This window comes from Nematolebias whitei, chromosome 14, assembly GCF_014905685.2.
Source record: "Nematolebias whitei isolate Nwh7 chromosome 14, NemWhi1, whole genome shotgun sequence".
NCBI lineage: Eukaryota > Metazoa > Chordata > Actinopteri > Cyprinodontiformes > Rivulidae > Nematolebias > Nematolebias whitei.
The window spans coordinates 26,625,654-26,636,173 of NC_056511.1; the positions used below are offsets into that span (position 1 = coordinate 26,625,654).

The window sequence follows — 10,520 nt, forward strand, 5'->3', positions numbered from 1 at the left end:
GGGAGGAACTCTGACGGACTCCACTCATGTGAGTCCACTCGTGAGGTGAACCGTGTCGGACGGAATACCGTCACTACTTCGGACGATTCACAGCCATCCTACGGAGACGCTGGACAGGTAGCGTTAACTGGAACTCCGTATCCGCTGATTCATCTTCAGAGAGGTAACGAGTCAAGTTTACTACCGAGCGTACCGAGGAAAGCTGGGTTCGAATGGAGAGTGTCGTTTCTGGTGCCGACATAAACAAACCCCCTCACCCATCTTTTCTCCCACTAAACTTCATCTTCCATCTTTAAAATTCTTCTATCAAGTAGAAATCACTCCAGATATTTTAGAAATGTCTGTGTAAAGTTTCAACCATCGCCGTATGGTTTTCTAATTGTACAGCTTGCTGATTAATTATGTTGTTATTTCCATATTTTGCCAAATTAATGTAAATGTGTGATGTTAAACTTTGATTCTGTAAATAAATGACCACATTCATTTTGATGGGTCAAAGATAAATAACGTCTCACGATACATTTTATTAAATTCAATGCACATTTTATACAGTCCAGAAAAATGAAAGAATCCGATTGATTTATGAATATATCTCATGCATATGTTCATCTACAGCTGCTATAGGTTTAGACTGCTAGAGGACAAACTGACCACATTTCCTCACTCTGTTGCTGTCTTTACTTATGTAGAGGGATATGGGGCTGGATATATGTTGTAAATTATCAGTTATGAGTTAAGCTCATAAGATATGCATTTATTATGCAAATAACCTCGTTGTGTGTGGGTACCACCTCTTTTTAGAGGAAAAATCAGTCTCTAACTCCAAATTAAATGTAAACTGAAACGTGAATTCTTTTCTCGTGTTTAAAGGGCATCAAATCAGTTAATACATACAGTATGCCAAAATAATCACAAATTTAGTTGATTTTATGTATTTTATTACAAAAATAATACAAAGTAATCTGTGATATATTTGATGAAGATTATGCATGACAAAAGTTAACTGAATAACAAAATAGCTTTGCATCAAAGGTCTAGTTGGTTATTCAAATCAGTGAAACTTAAAAAGGCAGATTTTGGACTAGTTCTGTTTGTGGAGTAGTTAAAATTGTGTCTAAAGTGAGCTGTAGTGTGTCTGATAAGATTATTGTGATGTATAATCACCAGAAAGTGCATTGAAGAGTCTCTCTCACCAGAACGAGATGTCAGAATGTTCCACAGCTGCTTAAAATGATACTAGCAAGCTGGGCCGGATTTTAGCAGGGGCTTACCAGGGCTGCAGCCCGGGGCCCCGGCATTTCGGGGGCCCCGAAGGATGTTTTATGTTTTTGTGAATGGATAGTGTCAGAATTTAATTAATGACTATGATGATTTTGACAGCACCAATGAAAAATGTTCCAATTTGTTCTGGCAAACGTCCATCTTGAAGGCTTGCTTGTTATTGGTCCACTTTTGACGCATCTTACGCATTGGGGAGGAGTGTCAGGGAATATTATTTTACGATGGCGGACAACAGACAATATGACAGCGGAGTGCAGAAAAGAAGGAAGAGAAAAGAAAAAGAGCATCGCGACAAAGAGGCGACAAACAAAATGCCTAAACTGACAGGCTTTTTTAAACCTGTTAGCGGAGATGGAGCAGAAACATCATTACCCCCCGCTCCTCAAACCCTTAGCTTTGCTAACACCGGCACTACAATCCCGCCAGAACCTTTAACCGTGACTGAGTCGGTGGCTGGACTGGCATCTGTGGAGTCAGAGTCGGTGGAAGCGGGATCTTCTTCGGCAGATGGAAAGACAACTGTGGATCCGTACAGTACCGATCCTGCACATTGGGGGGGAATTGACGAGTTTGTGCGGGCTTACTGGGCTGAGCGAGGACCGGAGAGCTGTCAAAATATGAATGTTAGCTTTCAAGCATCGGAACGGGTGTACAAGCATCAAAAGCGTCACTTCTCCAAATCTCACTTTAAACGCAAGATGTTAAATGGTGAGTATATCGAAAGACCGTGGCTGCTCTACTCTCCATCCACCGGAGCTGCGTTTTGTTTTGCATGCCGCATTTTCAGCAATGCTAATACTCAGTCAAGCTTTGAAACTGGTTTCAGTGACTGGAAGCACGCAATTGTATGCATGAAAGAGCACGAAAACAGCGAACATCATAGAAAAACAATGCTGACATATGTTTCACTTGCAGCAGCCAGTGGGAGGATAGACACAGAACTGCAGAAACAATTTGAATCTGAGTGTTCATATTGGACTGAAGTGTTGAGAAGAGTTGTGTCTGTTGTCAAGTTTTTAGCAGAGAGGGGACTGGCTCTTAGAGGAGCCAGTGACATATTTGGCCGAACTGATAATGGGAATTATCTGGGAATACTGGAGTTAATTAGCGAGTTTGATCCTTTTCTGAAGTCTCACATAGAGAAATATGGAAATGCAGGTTCAGGGAAACCCTCATATCTTTCTTCCCAAACATGTGAGGAATTTATTCAGCTGATGGGTGATCGTGTTCTATCAGAAATAGTGAGTGAAGTAAAAATGGCAAAATACTTCTCAATCTCTGTTGACTCCACGCCAGATGTGGCACATGTTGATCAGTTAACATTTGTCTTGACATGTGTCACCTGAAGGACACTCGCAGGAACGCTTTCTGAAGTTTCTACCAATTGAAAGTCATACTGGGGAAGCTTTATGTGCGTCTGTACTCAAGGTTTTGGAAGAGATGGGAATTGATGTTGCAAACTGCAGGGGGCAATGCTATGATAATGCTGCCAACATGTCAGGAGTATATAAAGGACTACAAGCACGTATGAAAGAACTCAACCCACTAGTTGAATGGGTTCCATGTGCTGCACATACCCTGAATTTGGTTGGAGTTAATAGTGTTAACTGCTGTTTTGAGACAGCTGATTTTTTTCCAGTTTGTGCAAAACGTATTTAGCTTTTGCTCCAAGTCGACAGCAAGGTGGAAGGTGGTAACAGATGGACTGCAGCCTAATGCAAACAAGCGCATTGAAACATTGAAGTCCCTTTCGAACACTAGATGGGCTGCACATGCTTATGCCACACAGGCAGTGCATATTAACTATGCAAACATTCAAAAATCATTGAAGAATATTGTAAATGACACAAACCAAAAGGCAGCAATAAGAAATGAAGCAAGATCACTTGATAAAAAAATGGACAAGCTTGAAACAGCTTTTATGTGTACATTTTGGCATAGCATTTTGCACCGCTTTGAAAAAGCTAGTGCAGCTTTGCAGTCTGTGGAACTGGACTTGTGTACAGCTGTGGATTTGGTGGGATCCTTGCGGGAGTACATTGGAGGTCTGAGAGATCAATTTGATAGGTTTGAGTCTCAAGCAAAGAAGTTGTCTCCAACAGTTTCACAGGCTTACAGAGTTACTGGTCGAAGATCAAAGACTCCAAAAACATTGTTTGGAGAGAGCGCCACCTCAGAGGTTGACTTATCAGCTCAACAAAAGTTCTCCACCATTGTTTTTTTTTGGTGGTTGTTGACAGATTGCTTTCTGAAATCGATCGCAGGTATGTTGCGTATGATAACCTCAACAACACTTTTGGCTTCCTGAACAATTTTTCTGGTGTTACTGTTCCAGAGCTAAGAAACAAAGCATCTCATCTCCAAAGTAAATATTCATCTGACTTGGAGACGGACTTTGTGGAGGAAATTGTCCAGTTTAAAGATTTTATTCGTGATAAAGGCATCACATCTGCTCCATTGCTTTTACAATTCATTAGGGAAAAGAAATTGCAGGACATCTTCCCAAATGTGGATATTGCTTTCAGGCTTTACCTGACATTTCCTGTCACAAATGCAAGTGGTAAGCGATCATTCTCCAAGCTTAAAATTGTTAAAAATAGACTCAGATCCACAATGGGACAGGAAAGACTGAACCGTTTGACTCTCATGTCTATTGAGAGTGATCTAGTGAGACAGCTGGACTTCAGTGATCTTGTCAAGGAATTTGCAGCAAAAAAATCCAGAAAAGTGGGCAACTTTTCAAATTTCATATCAGACTAAGGCTTAAGTGTCTAACCCTTTCACTCATTACTGAAAGGGCTTGATATTACTGCTTAGGGCAGTGATGTCCAAACTTTTTGACATGAGGGCTAAAATTGTTATGTTGCAAGAACTTTGGGGCTGTAAAATAATTTGAAAACAAACTTGGTCTTTTTTAAAGTTTATCTGCTAAATTAAAGTAAAAAATTTAAAAGATTGTAGATACAAAACAAAGATTTTTCATGTCTGCATTATGAGACAGGCTCAAAGTTTCTAACTTTTCAGGGTTGAGTATTGTTTTCTTATTTGGGTTACATGGTTTGCATTTGAGTAAATGTAGGTCGTGTTTGTGGTTCTAGTTCCTCCAAATAAGATGAATGCAGAAGTGTCATTAATAAATGAAAATCTGTATTTTGTTCTTCATATTTTTCTGTCAAGAACCAGAGGCCGGATCGCAAACAACAACAACAACCACTGAGAGGGTTAAAAGATTTATTGTGAAATAAAGTAAAACCCTGGAGTAGGTCCGGTTCTGGGCTGGTTCCGATCTTCTGATTGGTAGTTCGTGATTGGGTAGTGTTGAAGTGGCGGGCTGCCAGTAGAAGTAGAACTGATGTTAAGGTCCACTGGAACGGAGTCCAACAGGCTTGCAACTAAAAGATAAAGGTTAGTAGATGCAGGGGGAAAGAGACTAATTGGGGAAATGAATCTGTGGGAATCAGATTCAGGGATAAGGATAAGTCCGTGATACAGAATGAGCTTGACCTTTAATCCGTGATCCAAAAAAAACAGTCAGAAGGGAAAGGCAGAGTTCATACCGTGAAGTCAGTTGTTCAGCAGAAGTATCCAGTACGTGATCCAAAAAGAGAGTCAAAAAACAAGAGCATGAGTCGGTACCTGATCAGATGAGCAAAAGCAGACGAGGGCTGAGGCAAAAGCGTGGTCGTGGTCAAGGCAAGGGTCATGAACGTGATGAGTCAATCAATGGAATGCTGGAAAGTCTACTACTGATGAGACAGGATAGAGAATCTGGCCCAGACTGAGAGGAATGAGTGAACTTAAGTACTGACTGGACCAGGTGGTGGAGCTGTGGGATAATGAGCGGTGACAGGTGACATGAGTTGAGTGATTACTAAGTGTGCAGCATGACAGAGGAGCTGACAGAGAGCAGAGCTATGACATTTTTCAAGATGTTCTCTGTAAAAACCTTGGTCTAGAAGATGAAAATTGTTCATTTGCACCCACCTCTGCTTTTATTGAGAACAGGGGGCTGTAAAAAATCATAGAATATGAAAAAAAACTAGAATATGATGCAAGCATCATATTCTAGTTTCAACCCCAACATGTGGTTTAGTCTTTCTAGAAAAGAGTTCAGAGTTGTTTGTAGTTTGTGACAACTGGCTTACTAAAGTTGTAAGTTGTGCAAACTTACTGTTCGGTCATTTTCTGCTCATCCTCTAAAACAAAACAAACACATACAAAAAAAAATGTGTATATATATATATATATATATATAGGGCCCCCATATATTGACTCCAGCCCAGGGGCCCCCAACCTCCTAAATCCGGCCCTGCTAGCAAGGCCTGAGATGCTCCGGTGACTGAAAGGCTGATTTTTCCTCAAAAGTCACCTATCATCGGTTGGAGGGACGAAGGTCCAGCCACTGGCTCTGAAGTCAGCAGGGATTTACCACTCTGCGGTGTGATGTTCTGGTGAGGTCAGGTTCTGCTTAATTTCTTCTGTATCTTTTGTCCTGTCTCTGTACAGAAAGGATACTTCTCTTCCATGCAGAAACTGAGTTTTTCTCTCCCAGTTCCGAGCTCAAGTGAAATCTTCATGAGACAAAGCCTCAGTCAGTGATTGAAGAAAGAAGTGAAACTTAACTGTATGTGTGTTTCAGATTGACTTTAGTCCACCTCTAGGAAGAGGGATGGTCCTAACTCCTGTCATGTTTTATAAAATCTAAAGTCCATTTTCTCTGTCTGCCTTTAAAAGTTACTCTTTCAAAAGAGACAAATAAGATAAATGATTATCTTAAAGAGTGATTACTTAAAACACACATTTTCATAAATAAACATTCAGTTATGAAGATTTACAGAAAATTACAATTTTGGGGTTAATAGCAGGCAATGTTTCTCCAAAAGTTGTCGCTGTCCATTCCCTGAAAAGTAAATGTCATTAAACAAAGGGTTCTTTAAAATGTTATCTTCATGGGAACCCATCCGGGGAGTAATATTCCTTTTTGATAAAGGTAAAGTCTCAGCTGATGTTTCAACTTCGAGGCCAGTTGAACCAAAACTCATTAAACGATCTGTCCCTTTCATGGGAAATGAGTTCATGTTCAGTTGGCATTTAAGTTAACACAGTGACAGTTTATTTTTTATTACACTTTCATTAGTGTTAACTAAGAAGTTTGCGAACTGAATTGAACACCTGTGAACCAAAGTCTGTTTGTTCCCAAGGGAATAGATGCATCTTATTTTAAACAGTTTCTAACACAAAACACATGAATGATGTTGGTTTGAGATGACGGGAACTCTTTTTTTGTTTAAGCTGAGATTAACTGTTTTCTGAGATGAGGTGTTCTTTTATGAGGTGGTGAACTGTTTCTGAGGTAGGGTTCCCCTACACTTACGTTGCTATACCTGCTAGTATTTGTAATTATTTCTATCTTAACATGTGTTGTTGTTTTTTTTGTTTGTTTTTTTGTCTTTCCTCTGTAAAGTACATCTGGACATGCCATTCTGTGTTTGTCTGTTTCTCCTTCCTGTCCTCTCAAACCTAGATGGGTGAAGCAGATGGCAGCTTGTCCTGAGCCTGGTTCTGCTGGAGGTTTCTTCCTGTTAAAAGGGAGTTTTTCCTTTCCACTGTCTCTTTTGTGCTTGCTCAGGATGGGAGACTGCTAGAAGTTAAGATTCAACACCATCTGCTGCTTCCTTAGATAGAGAACTTTTTTATGTATGTTAATGTTTCTGTTCACTGCCCTGAGATGACTTCTGTTTGGACTTGGAGCTTTAGAAATAAACTGAATTGAATTGCGAGTGTGGCGCTATACAGTCTGTTGCTGTTTTGCGTTTGTGTGTGTGTGTGGAGGGGGGTTGCGTGTGTGTGCGCGCACGTGCGTGTGTGTAGGGGGTGCGTGTGTGTGTGGGAAGGGTTTGGGGGATGGGGTAAGCTGGACCCACTTGCTCCCTGTAATTAGCAGCGCGTGCCAGTAAAGTCACTCCGTGTATCCACCTCTCCAAGGTGCCAGTCCACCTGCGCGGTTCTGTTATCGTTGGGTGGGTTCTGACTGGGTGGATCAGTTCGGATGCTGCTCTGCTGCTGCTGAGGTCCGGGTTAACTGAAGCCCAAAGCGCGCTTTAGGGAGAAAACAACTCTTTGGCGTTTCTTTTGGTGAGAAGTCCTGTGCGTCTGTGCGTGGCCCCGTAGGGTTCTGCTGAACCTGACCCCAGAGTCAGCACCAGGACCAGCACCAGGACCTGCCGTCAAGATGATGTCCTACATGAAGCAGCCCCATTACACCATGAACGGGTTAAACCTGCCTGCTGCTGGGATAGATGTCCTGCACACAACCGTCGCCTATCCACGTCTGTATCATCTTCATATATTTCTCTTAAAGCTGCTCATTTGTTTTGTTGTTTTTGTTGTGGAATTATATTTACGTCTCAGTTGATGCGTAAATATGCGTAGATTGGTGTGTGATGTTAGAGCCAAATCAAATGAATAATTTATAATAATAATATAGTATTGTTGTTGTTGTTGTTGTTGTTGATAATAATAATAATAATAATAATAATAATAATAGGCTACAGCATTTTAACACGGAATTTGGTGTTTGCAACAGTTTGAATTAGTTTTTTTTTCTGCTGTGATATTATACACATGTTGGTATTTTATTCACCTAATGGTGAATCTTAATCCATCTTTAAATGTAAACAGCTAAAAGTTTGGACAAATTTTGTCCAAGCTTTGCTAGTTGCACTTTGGTTGTCTCTGTGTAAATCAGGGTAAAATGTGGAGGGATTACAGAAAGACATTGTTCCCAGCAACTCAGGAAATCAATAAAAACATGGAAAATGAAATTTTACAGGAAAACTCAGGGAATTTGAACCTGCTGATTAAAGATGGTCTTTCTGAGCTTTTGATAGGTGCATGTAATAACTAGTATTCTAGTGGCATTGAGTCCATGTTCTGCTTCTACGGTGTACAGGTATCCTGGCTTTTAGTATCTGATGTTATACAATATAAATACTTATTAGGACTGACTACCATACTTTATAGACCTACTTACTGTCATTTCTGATTGACAATAATTGAAATATCTTCTTGAATTTCTGGATTTACTCGGTGAAAAATCATGAAAAGTTTAGAGAATTTTGTTTTAATGAAATGCTGGAAAGCTTTCGGACAAATTACATATGAATGTAAAAAAAAGTTTTAAAGAAAAAGTCAGCACAATTCTGGAAAATACATCAAGACTATGAATTGACTGAAACTGAACTTGATTCATGTTTTGAATTTTCTGTCCCATTTAAGCAACAGAGCATCTAAACCCCTGGTTAGAGCAGCTACACTCCTGGTTAGAGCAACTACACCTCTGGTTAGAGAAGCTGCACCCCTGGTTAAAGTAGCTACATCCTGGGTTAGAGCAGCTACACCCCTGGTTACAATGTCTGCTTTGTGTTGTTTGTCTTTCCTACTGCAGCCACACCTCGGAAGCAGCGCAGGGAGCGCACCACCTTCACTCGGACTCAGCTGGACATCCTGGAGGCCCTGTTCTCCAAGACCCGCTACCCAGATATTTTCATGAGGGAGGAGGTGGCCCTGAAGATCAACCTGCCTGAGTCTCGTGTGCAGGTACAAAACTACATGGTCCCACTTCTCATGAGCATTTGTCAGTTAGATATCTGACTGGGGGGCTGTGGTTACTCTGTGGTCAGTGCCACAGTTTAACCTGGACCTACAGACCTTAACCTAACCTGGATCTACAGACCTGACCCTAACCTGAACCCTCACACTGCACCCTGTTCTGGACCAACATACTTGGTCCTGACCTTAATCTAACCCTAACCTGGACCAACTGACCTGATCCTAACCTGAACCTACAGACCTGATCCTAATCTGGACCTACAGACCTGATCCTAACCTGGACCTTCAGACCAGTTCCTAACCTGAACCTACAGACCTGATCCTATGCTGGATCTACCGACCTGATCTTTCTTCTTTGGACTCTGGCACTGGTTGTAACATATGTGCCTGTTCTTGTCCAGGTGTGGTTTAAGAACCGCAGGGCCAAATGCCGCCAGCAGCAGCAGCAGAGCAGCGGGCAGTCTAAACCCCGCCCACCAAAGAAGAAGACCTCACCGGTGCAGGACTCCAGCATTCCTGATCCAGCTCCCAATCCATCTGGCTCCTTCAGCCCCTCCTTGGCTCAGTCAGCTGGGCCCAGCCTGGCTCACAGTACCAGTACTGGAAATACAGCAGTGTCCATCTGGAGCCCAGCCATGTCACCCCTGCCGGACCCCCTGGCCTCTCCGTCGGCCTCCTGTGTGCAGCGACCCTCTCCTTACCCCATGAGTTACAGTCAGCCGTCTGCCTATACCCAGGGCTACACCAACACAACGTCCTACTTCACAGGCCTGGACTGCAGCCCCTACCTGTCTCCTATGCACTCACAGCTGATAGGCACTGGGGGTGCTCTCAGCCCCATCACTGTCCCCTCCATGGGGGGCTCTCTGAGCCAGTCTTCTGCCTCTCTGTCCTCCCAGGGCTACAGCACCGCCTCGTCCCTGGGCTTCACCTCTGTGGACTACCTGGACTACAAGGACCAGCAAGCTTGGAAACTGGGTTTCACTGTCATGGACTGTCTGGACCACAAAGACCAGAACTCTTGGAAGTTCCAGGTCCTCTAGAAAGCCATGAGTCTCATGGTGCATTGGTCCGTTTGGTCTGAGATGGACTTGTGACTGATTTTTATTTCCTTCTTTTATCTAACAAACCACTGGACAGATTTGGATGAAACTCTCAGAAAGTCATCTTACGTTGCACTTCTACAACTGATTAACTTTTGGAGTCAACCAAACATGAGGTGGTCAGAAACATCAGACTTTAGAAAACGTTAAAAAGGCTTCACCTCACTTAACTTATACAGGTACTGAGCTAAAGTTTGTTGTGATTGTAGCTTAGAGAAATTTCTAAGAGGCATACTTCAAGGGCGAAACAACTGGATGAGACCTTTGTGGAAACATTTGCCATTAACTGTTGTGGTCAGTCCTGACTCTTTGTTAGCAAAATATCTAATTAACCACCAGACAGATTTTAATGAATCTCACTTTTTTCTTGGTAACTGATTAAATGGTAAATGGACTGTACTTATAGAGCACTTTTCTATCTAGTCAAAATACTCAAAGCTCTTTACAACACAATCTGTGCCCTCATTTACCTCCACACACATATTCATACAGCACTCTACTACACACACACACACACACACACAC

General features: G+C 42.0%; 1 protein-coding gene across 1 annotated transcript; it reads left to right on the forward strand.

Annotated features, from left to right (window-relative positions):
- The first annotated feature begins 7,271 nt into the window (after positions 1 to 7,271).
- On the forward strand, positions 7,272 to 10,264 carry LOC119420063 (homeobox protein otx5). The gene is made up of 3 exons (XM_037687429.1): positions 7,272 to 7,610; positions 8,729 to 8,880; positions 9,294 to 10,264. The coding sequence occupies exons 1-3, from the start codon at positions 7,514 to 7,516 to the stop codon at positions 9,933 to 9,935; spliced, it is 891 nt and encodes a 296-aa protein (XP_037543357.1). The 5' UTR covers positions 7,272 to 7,513; the 3' UTR covers positions 9,936 to 10,264.
- The last annotated feature ends 256 nt before the right edge of the window (positions 10,265 to 10,520 follow it).

Excerpts from the sequence above, each read along its gene's own strand:
- LOC119420063 (XM_037687429.1), top strand. The coding sequence starts at position 7,514 with ATGATGTCCTACATGAAGCAGCCCCATTACACCATGAACGGGTTAAAC. Across the intron at positions 7,611-8,728 it reads CACAACCGTCGCCTATCCAC|CCACACCTCGGAAGCAGCGC; the intron begins GTCTGTATCATC and ends TTCCTACTGCAG. Across the intron at positions 8,881-9,293 it reads TGCCTGAGTCTCGTGTGCAG|GTGTGGTTTAAGAACCGCAG; the intron begins GTACAAAACTAC and ends GTTCTTGTCCAG.